The sequence below is a fragment of the Sciurus vulgaris genome, assembly GCF_902686455.1.
Source record: "Sciurus vulgaris genome assembly, chromosome: 2".
Lineage (NCBI taxonomy): Eukaryota > Metazoa > Chordata > Mammalia > Rodentia > Sciuridae > Sciurus > Sciurus vulgaris.
Genome location: NC_136462.1, coordinates 132997607 through 133018605, shown reverse-complemented (window position 1 = coordinate 133018605; position 20999 = coordinate 132997607). Strand labels below are relative to the sequence as shown.

General features: G+C 44.5%; 1 protein-coding gene across 5 annotated transcripts in view; it reads right to left on the bottom strand.

The window, feature by feature from the left end:
- The window catches only part of APBA2 (amyloid beta precursor protein binding family A member 2), a 273902-nt gene that overhangs the window by 22167 nt on the left and 230736 nt on the right, over nt 1-20999 (bottom strand). For 4 of the 5 annotated variants that reach the window (XM_079122129.1, XM_079122131.1, XM_079122130.1 and 1 more), the window contains 2 exons: nt 3501-3646; nt 2460-2495 (listed from right to left, as the gene is read on the bottom strand). In XM_079122129.1, coding sequence (XP_078978255.1) covers nt 2460-2495; nt 3501-3646 — 182 coding nt within the window. The remainder of the gene's footprint in view (nt 1-2459; nt 2496-3500; nt 3647-20999) is intronic. The other variant, XM_079122132.1, reaches the window with a different exon arrangement.

Genomic DNA, 20999 nt, shown 5'->3' with positions numbered 1-20999 from the left:
GGAGAAAGCCAGGTTCTGGGAAGGTCAAACAGGAAGGGGACAGCTGGGATCTGTGTTAGAGTCCCTCCCCTCAGCGGAAAGCAGGGTCCCTCTGGCTAACTCTTGCTGAATTCATTGAACTGAGGCTGTGACTTCTTGGTTTGGGGATTCCAAGTACCCACAGGAAATGGGGAAGACATTCTCAAAGAAGCTGGATTAAAACATCAGCCCTTCCTTGTGACTTAGTCAGTCACAACCAGATGCAGCCCCTTGATCTTGCCATTTGAAAACCATTAGGGGAGTGAGACCCAGAATAGGCCCAAGTGCAGCCCTCCAGTGATAGAAGTGGGGAAGCTGTCACACAAATGCCCCTAATTTGTCACCTGTGCTGGAATAGGCTCAGCATTCAGCAGTGAGTTATGTTTCCACGGGCTGTTTTGGAAGCTGAGTAAACTACTCAAGTTCTGCCCAAAGCAGGGCAGCCTTTAATTGGTTTTTACACCTGCGAGAATCCTAATTACTACTGCATACTGGCAATGAAAAATAGGTCCTGTTGGTTTGCCCACTGGGGTGAATAATTCTGTGTGGTCACTTGGGAGCTCACCGTGGTATAGATTCCAAATAGCAGAAACTGTGGTTTAATTATTCACCAGAAAATCTCAAATCAAGAATCTCCCTGCTGACAGTTCCTCAAGAATTATGAGTCACAGAGCTCAGAATTATAATGTATTATAAAGAAAAATTTGCATTTTAGCTCAGTTTTCAGGGGAAAAGATCTTTGGGGCTTTTAGTCTACCATGGGATGATATTGTTTTTAACTAATTAGAAAGAGAACAGACTCCTAAACAATCCAGTTTCAGGACCATAAGGAGTTTTTTCTCTGTTTTAAAAAATTGGGTTATGTTTGACCTCAATGGATTTTTAAGTTATACTCTTTAATTGTAACTCAAAACTTTCTTGCTCAAAAGCAGGTCAAAGCCAGAACTAAATCACAAAAATTGCAGCTGGTCCTTGTTTTTACAATAGTGGACAAAACATGAACTTTGTAATGCACTTGAAGAATTCTAGGCTCAAGGTGGGTAAACAGATGAAGCCAAAATCCTATCAATAACAGGGAAAAGAACAGGTCACTCATCATTCACCCTGGTGAAGAAGGGAGGGAGTCCTACAGAGGGACACCAGAGAATAGGGTGGGCCTCAGCATGTCTGACAATGGGGTTCAGCCATTATTAGTTGTCTCACCAGAAAAGGGGCCCTTGGCAATGACCCTGAGCATCTCACTGCCCTCCAAGGAAGAACAATCCTTAATCAAAAGTAACCTGGTTGCTGAGGCCTTTCTGAGCTGGGTCTACCTGTGCCCAACCCCTCCAAACACAGTGGCTCTATAGGATTTCTGGACCTGCAGACTCCAGGAACAGGCTGTGGTCCCATAAGGACTCCCCCATTCCCACTGATCTAGGGCCTTGACAACTCAGGGGTAGACTGGAAAGCTACAGGCAAGAGGCCCCTCTTCTCTGGAGAGGGCACATACCAACCAGAGATCTGTAGCTGGGGCCCATTCCACTTTGCCCTGGGCTCTCAGAGGAAGTCTGCTGAGGAACCTACTTCAGTCCTCAAAAGACTCACTGCAGGGGGAGGGGGTCTGCAGCAACAGAAAATGCTGCCACCTCAAGGTGAAGAGGGACTAGTAAATCTCTTGCTTTTTAAGCAGAAAGAAACATTAGCCAACAAGCCAGTGCCAAGTCTCCATGGATTTGCCCTGGACCCTCTGACACTGGGCATTGTGATATTTTCTGTATGAGGAGCAAGTTTAGAAAATCACCAGCATTTATTAAATGACTAGGCTGATGAACAAAGGACTAAATGTCAATCCAATTTTTTTAAAGTCTGCCCAGACTCCAAAACCTTTTTTTTTTTCTTTGTGGTACTGGGAATGGAAGCCAGAGGCCTTGAGCATGCCAGGCAGGCCCTCCACCACCAAACTACATCCCCAGCTAGCCCTCAAAAATGATTTTCAATAGAAAGGCAGCTCACAGGCAAACTAAGCTAATCATGGTCCCGTTTTAGTAAATGAAACTTAATAAATGTAAATATCAGAACAATTTAATTAATGCTGTATAGGAGGCCCATGTAGGCCCAGTAGGAAATACAACACACTGTCATATCAAATGCCACATTTTAAAAAGTCTACATAGAAGAGGAACTTCACAGCATTAGCCATGCTCTAGGCTATGGGATAGTCTAAAGAAGAAAAATAAAAAAGTAATTATTAAATTCTTCTGTAAGTGGGTGATAAAAAAAACAAAAATGAAAAATCATAGTGTCTTCAGTTTCATTCAAATGTCTAGGATTCCCCCACTAAAGGAAGAGAAAAGCTGTTTCTCAGTATTGCTTGGATTCCCACTGGAAACCCCCCATTGCACAGAGCCATGGTCACACGGCAAACACCACGGCTACAGGGTCACAACAGTCCTACACACCGCTTTTTTCTTGATCTTAGCAGCCTTTTGCATCCTCTGAGCAGCATGAAAGAGAAAAGAAAAGCAGTTGGGCACAAAGAGAAGAAGGGCAGCAAGGTTATTTCAGTCTTGTGCTCAACACCCCAGTACTCAGGCCTGGCATCAAGCATAGGTCCCCTGCAGGGACAGGGGAACAGCCACTGCCTGTGCTGAGCACACAGACTAATCAAGGGAAAGCCATACACATGCTCTTTCAGTGCTAGAAATAATCGTCAATCACCCCATCTACAGAGAGTGCAACTGAGGAGAGATGCAAGTGGTGGGCAGGACAGCAATCAGTGTGTCAGGAGCCAGAGGGTCCAGGTCTCCTGGTTGCTTTGCTTTCTCTTGATCACCAAGGACGCTTCATGGCTCTCCTTTACCTCCAATAAAGGAGGTCAGTGAATGGCTGGATAGGGGAGGAGCTGACATATAGGGAGTGCAGACCCCAGCTTGACCAGAGGGGAAGCCATCTCAGACTGTTCATTCCCTCCCTCCTAAGCCCACTAGGCTTTGCTGAAATGCCCACATCTTCCCCTTGCCCAACCTCACCCACTGTTCAAAACCAGACAATCCAACATGCATCTAGAACTATAAGTAAGCAGAGTTTTTCTTGAGATCATGTATTTAAATAAAATATGATTTATTTTTTTTCCTCTGTCCTGGAAGCACTTTGGATGAGGTTAAAAATACACATACTGTTGAAATGGGATTTGAGGCTCCAAACATGCTTTGTGACTAGAATGCTTTGATCATCTTTTTAAAACGTGCTCCCGAGAGACTGGGAGGGCCATTAAAGACTTATTAAGAAGTAGGTGGCCTCTGTGGCCAGTCTAGTATTTGCTCAGCCGATATGCAGGTCTTTCTCCTCCTCGCTGGCACCTTGGCTGTTCCCCCTCTCTGTGCCGAAGACAGTGAATCAGAGCTGGATAGGACACCTGTGTTCCTCTGCACTCCTCCACTTCAGTGCTCCCCAGAGGAGCCCACCTGAGTGAGCATCCCTGGGTCTGAGAGCACTCCTACCTTGACCCTGCTGACGGCCTCCTGTGCCTGCATCATTCTGATGTTTTTGGAAGGGTTGCGTTCAGAGAGCAGCTGGGTGGACCCCAGGTAGTTGGCAGCAAAGATGATCCCGTCGATGAGGTCTTCTGGCTCACAGGGCCCTGGAACTGAGCAGGGAGGAGAGTGAGTATCTTCCAAGAGGAGAAATGCCCCGAGCAAAAGCTCACACACCTGGTCCCAGCACAAGGAACTTGGCAGCCAGGACAGGGGTTAAGGAAAAGGACTGAGTCTTCAGGAATCTGCAGCCAGTTGGGCAAGGGGAAGATGTAGCCATTTCAGCTACATCTGGGAAAATAAACTGGGAAGCCAGTTTATTTTCTTGTTATCCCTTGGTGCCTGGTGCAAAAATCAACACGTGGGTCAGAAAACAGAAAACTCCACGTGAACAGTGTCATGGGGACCATTCCAGCATCTCAGGTGACTGTTACTCAAGGATGACAGGCATGTGCTGTAACCTAGAAGGCACTATTTCCCAAACATGACAGCACTTTATGTACCTTCCAGACTGCCCTGGAACTCACAAAGGTGACCTGAAAGTGCATGCTCTACTTCTTCTTGGCTTTTTCCTCCTCTTCTGTGCTCTGGGACTCTTACCTGTAATCTCTCCTCTGACCAAACTCAGGCCCAAGTGGGGTGACATGGTCCCAGTTTCATCTGCTGCCTCTGGACTATGGTGACTTAACAGAACTTCCTGCCATGATGGCATGGTCTGTCTCTGTGTTGCTCAGCACAGGAGACCCTGGCCCCCTGTGTGCTAAGCACTTGAACTGCGTGTGGTTCCTGCAACTGAGGACTGAATCTTTTTTGCATTTACAGTTGTCCCTTTGCATCTGTGGGTTCTACATCTGTGGGTTCAAGTCACCTCAGATCATGTACCACACAGACTTATGACGGCTGGGTCTGCACTGAACACGTACAGACTCTTTTCTTGTCAATGTTCCCTAAATGGTTCAGTATAACAACTATTTTCATAGCCTTTACATTGCATCAAGTATTATAAGTCATCTAGAGATGATTCAAAGTATACAGGAGGGTGTGTATAGGTTCTATGCAAATACCATGGCATTATATATAAGGGACTCGAGTATTCATAGATTTGGTATCCACAGGAGTCCTCTGAGGTATGACTATAATTTTAATTAATAGAAAAACAAAATACCATGTGGTAGCAGCTAGGGACTCCTATACAAAGCAGCACCGCTCTAGTGAGGGGTCAGCAAACTTCTATAAAGAGCCAGATGGTAACTATTTTAGGCTCTGTGGTCTCTGTTGCAATGATTCACTTCTCTACCTGAGCTGCAAAACCTGTCCTAGACAATATGGAAATGAGTGTGTGTGGTCATTGTTCCAGTAAAACTTTATATAAAAAAGTCCGGAGGATTTGGCCTTGGGGCTGTAGTCGGCAGCCACCGAGCTTGCCTGTATATCACTTGCCTTCCTCTCAGGACCAGGCTGGCTGCCTTCATCACCCCGGCACCACATGCTTCCTGTCCAGAGGCCTCCTTTTCAGGGACCTTTGCCCTAGCTCCTAATTTCCTCCTACTACCCTGGTTGCCCCCACACCAGCCGCTCCAATGTCCCAGGACCAACTATCTTGCATTCCCCTAGCCCTGTCGCAAGCACCTCCTCCTGACCTATCCTTTCCCTTGGCCAGCTGCTCCATGGTCTCACCTCCAACTCCTTCTGTTGCTTGAAACCATCACTCTCCCAGCGAGGATGTCTCTGTCTGCCACCTTAGTAACATCTGCCTGCTACTCTCTGCTACCTTGCCCAGTCTGTCTGCCCCAGGGTTAGGCAAAACTCTGACCTGTTTTCTTTGAGCTAAAAAACTGTCCTTATAATGAGGCATATTGCTACCATTATAGATTTATTGTAAAGTCATGGCCCCAAAGGCCCTCAAAACTTCTCAGCAGCTCTGACACCTTTCTCTAGAAAGCATCGCCTCACCCCCAGGCACCAGCAACTTCATAACTCCTTCCATTTGAATTTCTGCTGTCCCTCCTTCATCTGCACTCTCCTTTGCCACGTGGCTGAAGTCCAAACCCCTTCCTTTGGACTTTCTATTCAGCAGTGAAGTTCCAGCTAGAGTCAGGACCACCTATAAGCCCATTCCTCTGTCCCTGGGGCACCTAACCAAGTCTTATCAATTGCATACTCCCTACAGCTTTGAAACCTCCTCCAGTCTCCCCAGGTGGATTCAAGAAAACCTCCACCACTATCTCCATTGGGCCCCCCTCTCCTGCCTTTCAAAGCCAAAGGCCTAGAAAGTAATGCTTGTTTGTGCACATGATCCTCCCCCCCTGGTGAACCCCAGCCTGGCCATTGTCCCTAATACCCCATGGAATCCATGTTTGCTAACAATGCCCCATACCTGGGGCCAGGGCATCCAGTGGGCCCTTTGACCATCACTTCACCACTCTCTTCTTAAGTCACACCAGGACTCATGGACTGCATGTTTATGTCCCCATCCCCCCACCAAATTCAGATCTAGAAATCTTCACCCGAATGCGATGGTATTAGGGAGGTGGGGCCTTTGGGAAGCCATCAGACTTAAGGATGGCACCCTCACAAAAGGGATTGGTGCTCTTATGGTCCCAGGGAACCCTCTCACTCTGCCTGCCATATGAGAACACAGTGAAAGGCAATAGCAGCATCAACATTGCTTTCGCCAAAGCCTGACCATGTTGGCACTCTGAACTTGGACTTCGAGCCTCCAGACTGTGAGAAACACATTTCTGCTGTTTAAAAGTCACACAGTCTATAGTTCTCTGATGAAGCAGCTAGAACTGAAACATGAATCTACTTCCCTCTGAATACTGAACATCCTTTGGACCAGAAGTCAGATCCTTCATCCTCACACTGCTCCAAGCCTCTTGGGTCCTCCATTAGAACGTTGATGTCCCTAAGCCTCAAAACCCAGTTTCCCTATTTGGAGGTAAGTGCCCACGGCATGCCAAGGAAAGTTTCACTGCCCTATCATCCCAACATCAGAAAACCCAGAGCTTGGTATCCTGAACTTTTGCTCACAAACTCAACCAGGCTGCTTGGGTGCTACACTCAGCAAGTGGTCAGAGTGAGTGGGTCGTCAGTCACCTTGAAGCGACCTGAGAGGTGAACTTGAGGTTCCAGTGGCACCAGACTGACACTGCCCACATAGTCTAAATAACCCTCTGAGACTTTAGTTCTTCTAAAAGCATGGGAGAAAATGGCACACATCTTTGAGGACCTGTATGTTGTGCTTTCACTTCCACAAATGTCAGCACTGGACTTTAAGAAGTGTCTAAAAGGTCCGTACCCATGGGCTCATACATCAGGCTGAAACATCAGGAAACCACAGAAAGCCACAGATGCAAAAAGGCAACATGGACCCTGACAACCTCACCCTGAAGCTCCCAGAGGTTGTAGCCCCTCTGCTGTTACTCAGGTTGCCTCTTAAGGGATTTTCAATAAGGGGGGGGGGGGGGCTCTGCCCGACACAAGGACCAAGTTGAAGACCCTGTGGCCGCCAGCCTGGCCTGCAGAAGCCATTGATATCCCTGGGCCTCCCTGACCTTCCTCAGTGGATGGACGCTCCAGTTGCTCTCACAGTCTGCTGACAAAGCCCTTACGCCAGCTTCTGGGCGTATGATTTCACTCGTTCTGTGTCATCCCGTTACCACTACCTTTCCCTAAGGGTCAGTGATGCTGATGTCCTCCCTGTTGCTGGGGTCATGCCTTTGTCACTGTATCTTCCTATATTCCCCTCAGGCCATCCATTCTGGCCTCCAACTCAGTGCTGACTCTGGTGAGAGAGAATAAGATGGCTACAGCCACACGGCAGGACCTCAGCCCAGCAAGGACTCTCAGGGAGCACACCCAGCCCCTGACCCTGCTCACCTCTCTAAAAGTCCTTGTGGGTCAGTGGCCCTTGTCCCACACAGTTGGTCGCATGTGCACCCTAATGCACATGTGCTTGCGTACGTATGCCTCTCACATAGGGGCAGTTGTGGCTGGGGGTCCACAGGTCCACATACACTGGGCCTGTGCACCTGCGGGAAGTGGCAGGGCAGCCAGGCCTTTAGATAGGACGCAGTGCCCCTGGAGGCAGAGTGGGCAATGATGGTTTTGGTGCCAAGTGCTTTAAATTACTAAAGCAATATAGTGTTTATTATTACCATAAGCCCAAACATGTGCTAAAGAGTGACTGTTAGAAGGTCTAAACACAGTGTTGGGACCTGTGTGGGAGGTAACCCTGGTATCTAGTGGCCCAGAGCCCTGGTCCAGAGTGCTGACCCTACTCCATGAGCTGACTTCTTCAGCCCTTACTGAGGAGTGAGAAGGAGCACCCCACTGTGGTGATATCTCTCAAAGAAAGTCCTTCAAGGGCCACCAAAGAGAGCTCAGGGCTTCAACTTCTGAACCTGCAATCCCTCAGGCTCCTGATCCTAGGACCTATTCACACTGGGCCCAGGACACATGCTCCAGGGGTACCTCGGGAACTAAGGGGACAGGAGAAGGACCCTGTATAGCTTTAGGACAGGTTCAGAGAAGGGCTCACCAAGTCCTGGGATTGATTCAGGCATGTTCATACTGAAAGGAAGACTGGGGGAACTGTGCCAGGCTGGGCGGGGTGAGGAGGGCATGAGTCTTTTGCCTCCTCCCTAGCGTGTCACCATTTTAGAAGCAAATAAGGCAGAAGCCTTCCAAGGCCAGCCCCTCTGAAAGGCCTAGGCCTGGGCTTGCTTTCTCATGAGGCTGCCCAGGACACTGATCCCCAAAGCCTAGGCAGATCTCTGCAGAGCTCCAGGGCCAGGGTCTTCCTTCTATCTCAGGCACTTTGATTCTCGTTCTGGAACAGACAATCTCCTCGCCCAGTTGGACAGGCATGGATGCACCAAGCAGGGCTTACAGGGGTGGTGTCAGGGGAGAAACCCTGCCCCTCTGTCCATTAGCAGCAGTGGTTTATACTCCAGGTTCACCAGTGAGGGGGAAGCAGAGGCCACCCCAATAGAGGGAACGGAGTCACAAGCAGCACCTTCCATCCTGACCCCTAGGACCTTGGACTGAAGGTCCCCAGTTTTTACCACATCATGTCGCCTTGCCCTTGGGCCTTGTTCTCCCCAGTACACATGGTTTGGAGCATTCATCATTTGTCTATGGTCATCCCACAGTGATGCCCAAGTCCTCCAGTGGGACCTGAGGCAATGACAGTTACTGACCAGAAGATGGTGTCACTTTGTCCTATAGGAAGGTGCTGGTCTTCCCAGCCACCCTGAGATGCCATGGGCATCACACCCTCAGTCAGCAATGCCTGGGGCTTGTCCTGATAAGTGTCTTCATGACCTATGTATGCATGGCACCCTGAGGACCCCAGTACTCGAGGAGCAGTGGGACAGGCCTTGCCTTTTGAATGGACTCCCACTTTTGAAGGCCACTGCCTTCTGACTCCTCCCTTGCCAGTTCCCAAGGTGACCTTGGAAGCTCTCTAGACCTCGCTGAGTTTCACACTCCTGTTCCAGTCCATGTTCCCGAGTAGATTTATGAAGGACTGGCTCCCCCTCCCTCTGGAGTGTGCCTCATCTGATCTGGGACAATCTGGGGACAAACACTCCTGTGTGGGAAGGGTGGCTGGACAGTGGATGTCTGCTACCTGGGAAAGACCAGGGAAGCATTCGATGACCTGGCTGTAACGCCACAGATGCCCACCTCTGCAGGGGTGTCTTGGGCCCTTCTTCATGCCTGTCTTGGCCTTTTATCCAGTAGGAAACCACCATTCTAACAGTGCCGCCATCGACTCACCTGCAGAGCTGCATCCTGCCCTCATAGGTGTGAGGGAAGGAAAGCCAAGTGCAGAAGAGTGTCCGGAAGGGGTGAGGAGTTGTTTTAGACCCACGTTCATGTCTGTCAACTCCAATCATGAAATGCAAAACCAAAATCAAGCAGCTTTCTCACCATATGAAAGCAGTTGGCCCTGAATGGGTATAAATTGTCCTTATTTTGCTCAATCCTGCACTAACCCTGAGCTGAGACCACCAGAGGGAGACGAATAACAAAAGAATAAAGATGTCACTTTAAAGGAGATCCAGTGAGTGATTCCTCCTCTTCAGGACGTATCTCTGACTTAACAAAAGCCTACATATCATGTATCCATACAGGTTGGAGAAGGATAAGGTACTCCAGTTTAAAGAAGCCATTGTTTAAAACACCTGTTAGGAAAACCCTAGACCCTGTCAGACTGTCCATTCTTTGGACAGGGAAGCAGTGGCAGAAACATACCAGGGACCTTCCTCATTTCAGTCCCCTCTGGGAAAGATGATCCTGTACGTGGGAACCGGGCAGAGGCTTCCAATCACCAGCCTGGCTCCACATGGTCTTTTAGATACAAGACCTGCCTCTCCTTGGGTCTCAGAGAGGGTGGCTGGGTAGGAAGAGGTGTAGCACAACCAAGGATGGGGGCACAGGGTACATCTTAAGATCTATGCTCTCTGCACAGACAGGAGACCCCATGTACAGCACCTGCTCCCTAAGCACCAGGCCTCTGTGTGACAGGATATAGTCCCAGCCAATCCTCAACAACCCCAGGAAATAGACCTTATTGTCCCAATTTTATAAATAAGGACCATTCAAGTCAGGTGAAATGACTTTTGCCCCAGATTACTATTCCAAATTTAGGTCTTCAGACATTTTGAGCCCATTGTTTGAAGACCTATATCATAAAGAAAATATGGTGTTTGCGGGTTAAAGGTTAATCTCCTGGTTACAAGACAAATATAACTGGAAGGCCCATGGTGAATGCTAGAAAGGGAAGACACAACCCTAGAGAAGAAACAACAAAGGGGACCAGCCCTAATGAGGAATGTGCCCTTTGAATGTGGCCTGAAGGATGAGAAGGAATCAGTGAATCATAGAAGGAAAGAAAAACGCTTTCCAAACTGAGGCAAGAGCAGGTGCAAAGGCCCTGGGGTGGCAGGGAGAGTTGTACTTTAGAACTATAAGAAGTCTAGATTGCCTGACACAGGATGGGCCATCAGTTGGAACAAGTCAGTGAGAGTGCTGACCAAATGTGAGGACCCTGGAACCACACAGAAGACTGTCACTCCAGGGCATCAATTAGAGAAGTGGCATAGTTACTGTGGCTACAGAGGGGAAAACAGCAGAGAAGAAGAATGGAGAGCAGCTGAGAGGCTCCTAGAGAAGTCCCAGCAAGTGAGTGATGAGGGTGGAGATATGGACAGACTGAAATGGCCTGGAAGTTGGAACTGGGTATAAGGTGAGGATAAGGAGGGCTGGAAAGCTGGTTGCATGGCTGGATGGATAAGGCTGCCACTCCTTGAGAAGGAGTGCTGGAAGAGGACTGTCCTTTGGGGGTGGGGATTCTGGACAAGTTTGCATGTAGGGCCAGGGCATCTTCCAAATGAAGCTCCGGAGGCAGCTGGCTCAGGAGCCCAAGTCAAAGGAACAGATGAGGGAATGAACTGTGTGAAGGTGCCAAGAGAAGCCCACAGGCATGATGAGTCATCTAGGGGAGGGCTTGGTGGGGAGGTGGGGGAGGAGGACCCAGAAGCCAGCTCTACCAAGTGCCACGAAAAGGGGCTTGGAAAGGGACTCATGCCCATCTGTGCCTGTGCTAGCAGGAGGGTTACAAGAAGCACTCATGTACTGGGCATGGTGACAAGCAGGCCAGCAGTGACCTTGGAGCAGTTCCAGAGGAGAGTGGAGCAAGAGCTAGCCAGAGGGTGGAGTGTGAGAAGGTGCAGACCATGAGGCAGGCATCCCCCAATTCTTATTCAGAAGGAGAAGAAGAAGGTAAGTTGTTGGCTATGCATAGATGCAGGATGGACAGACGGGTTCAAGAGCCAGTGGAGAGGAAAGTGAAAGACGCAGGAGAGGAGATGTCAGATACCAGATGTGCCAAAGTGCAAAGGGGCACCCCCTCTACCTGGAGGAGGGGCTGCAGCTCTGATGGGACAAAGGAGGGGGAACACTGAGACTGCATGCTCGGCAGGCCATCCAGGTCAGCAGAAAAGCCAGCCCCTGGAAAGGGGTCTTTCAAATGGGAAGAGGGGACAGGAAGTGATGAGTATCAGGGTCACATAACTGGGTTTAACTCTGGACCTTCTGCTGAGAGCCAAGGTGTGTGATCTCCAGGCCCAGGAAAGGCTCTGCCACCTCCACCACCTCCCTCACCACACCTGCTTGTCCCAGACTCAGATGCTCCTGCCCCCCAGTGGCCTGTGCCCCACTGAAGTGCCTGTTAAAAGTGATCCCACAAGGCTGACAGGAAGGAGAACATGCTGTCTGTAAAACCAGACCTGCAGGACATTCGGCCGAGAGAGACAGCCCTGAGCCCGCAGCACCAGCTGGGCTGTCACTGAAGGGGATGCTTTGGAGTTCCACAGTGTGGCACTTTAGAACCCAGCAAGTGACATAAGGTCACTGGCTGCTGGGAGGCGAGAAGCCATGACGGAATGAGGGAAGGAAGGTCAAGGCCAAGTTCAATCCAGTGCCCAGATTTGCCTCAGCATAAACTTGTATCTGGAAGAATGACTTCCCAGAAAAAGCATAATAAATTTTAAAACCTGGCAAAATCAGGAAAAGATGTATGCCTAGGCTGTTACTGCAGCACTATTTGTAATAGCAAAAATCTGGAAACCACCCAAGTGTTCCTGAATAGGAGGCATTTATCCAACAGTGACATTCTACAGAACATCCTCTACATACTGCTGTGCACAGTACAGAACTTTGGCATCACGGTCAGAATTTAGTAGTAAGTGGAAAAAGCAAGATGGAGAAAAGGGTATCTATCACACCATTTATCTAAGAGAAAGATAATGCTTACAATAAAAATGCATGTGTTAAACATTACACAATGTATATATATGCTGAAACATCACATGGCAACCCATAAACATGTACAATGTTTATGCTTTTATGTATTGGTTAAGAAAAATTTTAAAAGTTTATGCAAAAATGAAACAACTTAAAAAATAAGAAAATAATATGTCAAATGCTAAAAATGGCTATCCAAATTGGGAAGAGATAAATGCAAGAATGGGGTAGAGGAAGAGACTTGAGCCGTTTGCCTATACCCCATGTTGTATATTTGACTTTGGAACCATGCAAGTATTTTATATCATTACAAAACAAAGTTCAACAAAAAAGTAAATTCCTAAAAATTAAAGGAAAACAGAAACAAATGAATCTAAATGTGTATCCATTTGTGACACAATCACAAAAGGAAAAAAAAAAACTATGCCAAAATATTGTAAAATGCAGTTGTTTTGGTTTGAATAGGAGATGGCCCCAGGAAAACCCCACATGTTAAGGCAGGAATGTTCAGAGGTGGAATGATTAGGATATGAGAGCTGTAATCTCATCTGTGAATTAATCCATGAGGAGGATTAATAATTTAAATGGATTATTGGTGTGGCATGGCTGGAAGAGGTGGGTCACTTTAGAGCTCAGGGGACTAGATTTTGTCCCTGGCTCTCTCTTTCTCTCTGCTCCTCAGCTGCCATAAGCTTAGCAGCTTTCTTCGGTCATGCCCTTCTGCCATGATGTTCTGCCTCATCCTAGGCTCAGACAAATGAAATAGGACAACCATGGACTGAACCTCTGAAGCCATGAGCCCAACATAAACTTTCCCTCTTCTAAGTTGTTCTTGTCAGGTATTTTGGTCACATCAATGCAAAGCTGACTAACAGAGCAGTCATTTGATCATACATCCCTCCTGGGCTATACTCTAAAGACAAAAGTAAACGCAAACAAATCGTAAATTGAATCTACAGCCAAGTGTCCTTGGCAGTGCTGATACTGTTATTCTGAGAGTGTTGTATGATTAGCAGAATAAAACAAATGCATAATCATGCTGTTGTCCTTGAGAATGAGAATTTAGGGCATAGGCAAAATAATACACAAATATAAGAATCTTATAATCCTGATAGTCCTGACAAGTATCAGCATGAATAATGATATAGTTTATCTTTAAAAATGTAGTACATTTTTTCACCCTTGTTTATTGCATAACAAATCACCCCCAAATTCAGTGGCTTTAAACAACTCATGTATTGTCTCACAGTTTCTAAGGGTCAGGAATGTGGGTGTAGCTTAGCTGGTGCCACAGGCTTGGCTCTTACAAGACTGCAGTTAAAGATGGCCACAGAGGCTGTAGCATCTTAGGGCTTCTTCTAAATTTACTCATGAGGCCAGACACATCAGTACATTGCCATGAGGGACTCTCAAGAGGGCCATTTACAACCACAGGAGAGTAGCTTGTTTCCCTTAGACAGAAAAAGCAAAGAAAAGAGAAAAAAGGGCAAGTAAGACAGAAGTCACTGTCTTTCTATAATTTAATTTTGGAAGTGATATTTCATCACTTTTGTCATATTCTATTCAATACAAGGGAGTCAACAAGTCCAGCCCACATTTGAAGGGAGGAAATTACATAAGGCAACAAACACTATGAAATGGGGATCAGTGGAGACCATTTTAGGTACTGCCTACAACATATACATATTTCCCAACCTCAAACCAAATCTGAAGTAATAAGCACCCAGAGGGCCCAAATCATAGTATCTAAATATTATTTCACAAGATTCTTCAGAGAAAGAACTAACTGGTTTCAGACTTGAAGTATTTGAGATGATTCTGGAATATCTAGTCAGACCAGAAAGCAAAAATGCTATCAAAGATTTCTGGGGCCATACTGATAGGAACCAACCTAAACAGCCTCACATTGGCCAAAGATGAGACACAGAAGCATCAATATGCATAACTACAGCACACTAAAACACACCACATGCTTCCACCGAGAGTTTCCAAAGACAGCACATAAAAGCTCACTGGTCACCTTTAGAGATGGTTAGGGCAACTCATTAATTTAAAAATTGTTAAAGAGAAGGAATCAATATTTATACTGCTTTTCTTATGTGTACTACATCTCAGAGTGACAAAACACTTGATAAGGAAAAGTTTCTTTTTGTTGAAGAAGTCCAGCTCATCAATGAAAATGATGGAATCAGAGTAATCAATGAATGGATCCAGACAAGGATCATTAATCATGGCTAATATCACCAAGAGTCAACCAAACTATCATGTGCCTCCTGATGGAAGAACACAATATCAATGAAGGATTTTTTTACCCAGAGAATAAAAGTGAATATGTTCAACCTCTATATCTAAAAACAAACAAACAGAAAACCCACCACTTTTCTGGTCACAGAGGACAGAAGAATATGTTAAATGACATCATTAGGCTACCCTTAACAAAACCCAGACTGCACGAAATTCTAAAGGATAAATGATGCAGATTCTTCCACAACATCAACAAAACAATTGTAAAAAAGACAAAAGAGAAATGGATGGAGAACCTATAAAATGAGAGACAGAAGAGGATTAAAAAATATATCAACCTATCTCAATATATGGACCTTATTCAGATCACCATTAAATAAAGGCCGTAGAACGGGGGCAATGCAAACACTAACTGTGTATTTAATGACATAAAGAAATGACAACTAACCCTATGTAAATTTATGATTACACAAATGGTATGCCTTTACGCCATGTACGAACAGAGAAACAACATGTATCCCATTTGTTTACAATAAAAAAAAAAGAAAAAGAAAAAAAAGAAATGACAACTAATTTTTAGTTGTGATAATAGTATTGGGATTATTTTTTAATATAGAGTTCCTGTATTTTAGAGATACATATTTGAAATATTTAAAGAGGAAATGGTGTGAGATCAGATTTGTTTTAGAAAAATCTGGGAAAGTGTGTAGTTATAGAAGAATATACCATCGTTCACAAGTGGTTAAATACCGGTAAATCTGAAGATAGTGATAGGCACATGGTGATAGGTATAGTATTCTCTTTGTTTTTATATGTGCTTCAATTTTTATTAAAAATAAAACCAAAAGAATGGATCTTTCAAAGCAATGTTATTTTTTAGTAGTAGGTAAATCTCACTGTTAAAGGGCATTATTTATTTTGCTCTATGCAATTCAAATAGACAACAGGAAGTAGTAACAGAAAACAAGAAAGGAAGCAGCAAAAGAAAAATCATTCTAATTTGCAGATGGTATGATTATATGTCAGGGGGGCGAAAAACCAAGAAAACAACTAAAAGTCTCTTTTGAAAAATAAAAAGAATTCATTAAGCCAATGGTTTCAAATTACCATGTAAAATAGACCAATAGCTTTATTTGTACCTACAAATGCAACAAGTTAGAAAAAAAAGGAAATAAAAGATAACATTTACAAAAACAATAAAAGGTGTAAAACACCAAGGAACTGACAAAAAAGATGTGTTGGATTTTTACAAATAACTTTATGGATGAACATACACAAGTTTGAAGAAATAGAAAGATATATACTTTCCTGACTGGGAGGATTCTATATTGTAAAGCGGACGTTTTCCTTCTTTCTCAGTAAGTAAGATTTATGTATGCCAAATAAAAATGCCAATAAGAATTTTTAGTGTGTAACTAGATACATTGATTTGAAAGTTTCTTTGGAAAAACAGACATGCAAGACTATCCAGGGAAGTTGTGAAAAGGCATGACAGTGGCAAGGCAGAAATGAGTCTCCAGGTGATAAAATGCACCCCAAGTTGCCAGCCAATAAAGCAGTCTGGGTCTGCAATCGGAATGGATGGTCCCTTTAACCCATCTAGAAAAAGACCCAGACAAACATGGAACAGGCAGCTTTCCAAACCCTGAGGGAAAGATGTGCTGAATACTTTGGGCACAGCTGGCTAGCTATTTGAAAAAAATATGCTCAAAATGTAACTCTTTCTGTATCCATATCCAAAATAAATTTCAGACAAATCAAATATTTAATATAGAATAAAATTATAAAAGTTCTGGAAGAAATTTTTATTAAAAAATAATCTCAGGATCATGAAGGTCATGCTCACCTCAAAAATTCAGTAACATCAAAGGAAAAAGGCTAATACTTTTGATTTCATAAAACAGTCAGCAAAGTTAAAAGAATATATGATATACAACAAATCAAGGACAGCAGTAACCTGGAAAAAACTTTAACAATATAAATCAAAGTGTTCATTTCCTTTACACGTAAATTAATACAAATATATTTTTTTAAAAATCCCAGTTTCTTGATTGGTGGTAGGGGTGGAGAAAGTAGTGGGGAAATGTTGGACAAAAGGTACAAACATCACTTACAGGACAAATAAGTTCCAGGGATCTAAAGTGTAGCGTGGTGAGTGCTGTTAACTGCCCACCATGTCCATGGGTTCTGTATCTGATTTCAAACAATTTTGCATTAAAAAACATTTTAAAATAGCATTTGTACTGAACATGCACAGACATTTTCTTGCCTTTATTCCCTAAACAATAGAGTGTAACAACTCCTTACATAGCATTCACAATGTATTAAGTATCATTAAGTAAGCTACAGATTATTTAAAGTCCATCAGAGTATGCACATAAGTTAATATGCCCCGTTTTCTTTCTTTAAACATTTTTTGTAGTTGTGTACAGACAGCATGCCTTTATTTTATTTGTTTATTTTTATGTGGTACTAAGGATCGAACTCAGTGCCTCACACATGCTAGGCAAGCACTCTGCCACTGAGATACAGCCCCAGTCCAACACTATGCAATTTTCTATAAGGGACTTGAGCATCTGAAGATTTTGGTAGTTAAGGGGATCCTGGAATAATCACTGTCAGGTACCAAGGGATGATTATGTTATGGTTTGGATATGGGTGTCCTCCCAAAAAGCTCATATTAGGCAATGTAGCAATGTTCATAAGTGACATGATTGGATTATGAGGGATGAAACCTTATTGATGGATTAACTGATGAATTAATAATTTAAATGGATTACTGGTGGTAACTATATAGAGTAGGTCAATGGGGAAATGCCCTGGGTATTAGATTTTTGTCCCTGGCTCTCCTCTTCCTCTGTCTCTGTCTCCTAACTGTCATAAGTTCAGTATCTTTGCTTAGCAATACACTTCTGCCATGATGTTCTGCCTCACCTAAAGCCTAGACTAATGGAGTCAGTCCACCATGGACTGAGACCTCTGAAATCATGAATCCAAAATAAACTTTTCTTCTTCTAAGTTGTTCTCATCAGGTATTCTGTTCACAGCTACAGAAACCTGACTAACACAGACTATATAGTAGAAATTTGCCAAGAGAGTAGATCTTACGTGTATTTATCACATACATAAAAGGTAACTATGATAGGTTATAGGCATGTTATTAAGATAGATTGTACAGATCATTTCACAATGTGTACATGTATCAAAATTTCATCTTGTACACCTTAAATTATATGATTATTTGCCAACTATATGCTAAAACAGTCAGGGAGAAATCAAAATAAAGGAAAAGGCACAGTATACTTTATAGTTTAGATCTCAAATGTCCCCCAAAGTCTCATGTGCTAAAGGTTTGGTCCCTACCTGACAGTGCTGTTGGGAGGTGGTAGAACCTTGAGGACTTGGAGCTAGTGGAAGGAAGTTAGATCACTGGGAGCATGCCTTTGGAGGGGAGATAGAGACCATGGCCCCTCTTCTTCCTTGCTCTTTGCATCTTGGTAGCTATGAGACAGGAAGCTCTCTTCCACTACACATTCCTGCTTCACCACAGGCTCAAAATGATGGGGCTAAGTGATGATTGACTGAAATCCCTGAACCTCTGAGCCAAAATAAATCTTTCCTCCTTATAAGTTGACTGTTCCAGGTATTCTGTCACAGCAACAGGAAACCAACTAACATGTGACACATACAAGTCAAGCTCAAGAAGGAAAACACAAACTGCTTATAAACACATTAAATGGTATTTGACTTCGCTTATGATGAAAGATATGCACATGAAATCCAAAAGATATTACTTTATATCCATCAACCTGGGACTGAGATCAGACAGCTGGATGGCAAAGTGTTGGAGACTGTGGGAGCCAGCACTCTCATCCACAGCCAAGGGTACTGTCCACTGTCCCTTCTGGGAAAGGCACTTTGACCATGTCTATCAAAAAAAAAGAAAAAAGAAAAAAGAAAAGAAAAGAAAAGGTTTCTGTGTTCCTGTTCTGTAATTCTGCTTTATCCAGGAACTACTTTTGTGAAAGAATTCATACCTAAACACAAAGGACATATCCATGAGATTGCCCACTGCTATGCTGACTGGCAATCAAGTGAGAGTTGGTGCATAGTAGCTTGGCTAATACTCTGTTGCATGTCCATGGATCCCAGGTTTAAATAACCAGGTGGACTTACCATCTCCAAAATCTGTCAAAAAGTAAAGGAGCAAAATGCAGACCCATGTGGCCAGGGCAAATATTTATTTTAAGAAAGGGTCTGTGTAGGCTGGCATATTTCCACACTACAAGACCCCCACCCACCGAAAGGATTCACAAGCAATTTAGCAGTGATGTCCTTGCAGAAAAGAACTGGAATGAAATAAACTAGTCTGTAATGAAAGTTTTCTATCATGTACAGGCAGAAAAAGAGGACATTTCATTGGGATTTCTAGAACGGAATTCATTTTTGCCTCTGTGACTCCTGATCTGATTCAAGTATTGTTTTTTCAAAATCTTTAAAAATACCCTTTAAAAGTCATTTTACTTTTATTTTAACCCCTATTTGGAATTTCCATGTCCCTCTGGCCCCACAGATCATCTTAACACTGTTCTCCAGGCAACAGCACCCTGAAGCCATGTCAGCTCAGGAGCCCTGGCCTCACAGAAGAAGAAGAAAGCACAAGGTGTCTTCAAGATAGTGTTGTTTCTGAACAGGTTTGCTCCAATTGCCACTTTTAAGAGAAAACCAAGTCTCCACTCCTAAATGCCCATTGTATGAAACCAGCAAGATGGCTTTATCACAATGGGGATCCCTGAAAGGATGGTATGAGGGGCAATCTCAGCCCCAGGCCCAGAAGTTCCAGTGATTGAAGTCCCCATTCCTTCACATGGCCAGGATATAGGCGTGGAAAGTTGACAGGTTATACTGAGGTTGGTATAGACCCCAGGGCAGCTCAAAGCATGCTGGCAGGAGCCTACAGCTGTGGGTGGGGCAGTGGGTTTCAGGACATCTCACATGAGCTTTGACTGATAGATTTGGAGGAGCACAAAGTATAAGGGACAGAATATGATTTAATCGTCTTTGCTATTTTGTACTAAAGTTGCCACTCTTAAGTTCTATTGCTTGGGACCAATACCAGCCTTCTGGTTTTAAAAAGCACTTGTCTAACTTTGTAGAAAAGTTAGACTTTTACATATATTTGCTCAGAGGTGATGATTCTTGGGCCCTCTTGGGACTTATGCTATTATCCAGCAGTAGGGGACATCCTGGAAGTGCCTGCCCTCCTACTACACATTCCTCCCCATGTTCACCATGAGTCCTCTGTGCAATTAGCACTTTTCAAGGAGATTTTATCTGCAATATGAACTTTCCTGGTCTGAGAGGCCCCAAACATTTTCCATGGGGCAAGGTATGGTTTCTGGGAATACTTTTGGTGAGAGAGGGCTTGTGCTTCTGGGCATGACAGGGTCCAAGAGCTCTGATATCTGGAAGGTTCTCAACCAGCGAACTCCTGGGAATCGGAATGGTGTATCTTCTCTAAGCTAAGGATTTTCCTTACCAGCTGCAGCTGAAATTGCTCAGGCAGTATGGTGTAGGGGTGATGACCTGAGATGGAGCCTGGGTCCCAACCCCAGCTCTGCCACTTACTATCTGGCAACCTTAAGTTCATATTTCTCTTTGCTGAGCCTGTTTCCTAACTTACTGTTATTCCAGTGATTAATGAGTTGATATATTAAAACCCTTAGACTATACCTAGCTCAGAGTAAGCAGCTGATAGGTTTTACCAATTCTCACTATCATTTTATGTTTCTTATTTTGGTGCTTTGGATTGAACCAAGGATTTCTCCTATGCTAAGCACACACTCCATCACTGAGCTATATCCCCAGCTAAGAAGTAATATTGTCAAGTAATGTTGCCAAGGTGGGTCTAAGTCTAGGTCCTACCCCTCATTAGCTATGGGACATCAGACTAGTGACTTTAACCTTACTGTGCCACAGTTTTCAAACATCTAATGTATGGTGGAAAGTATATACTCCTCATGTAGTGGGTGACCAGGTGTGCTATAGACCTGGCACACAGTGTCTGAAACACACTAAGCCCTATAAATGTTAAGATGAAGATGCTCTCACTTTAATTGTTGGTTTTGTTTTTAATTATCATATACAACTATCTAATCTGAAATAAGGCATAGGTTGGAGTCAGAGGCTGTCCCTCATTTGTGCTCCAGGAAAGCTTTCTCTAGGGCCACTTCTCAGACATGGATGTGGGAGAAGGTCCACTTCTCTGTTGTATTCACATGGGCTCTTCCCAGTTCTTCTGATGTCCACCTCAGCACTGAATAGCACACGGGGTTGAAATGATCATCAACTGAAGAATGTGTTGCAGAAGACACTGCAGGCTTGCTCACTCAACACTCATTCCCAAAC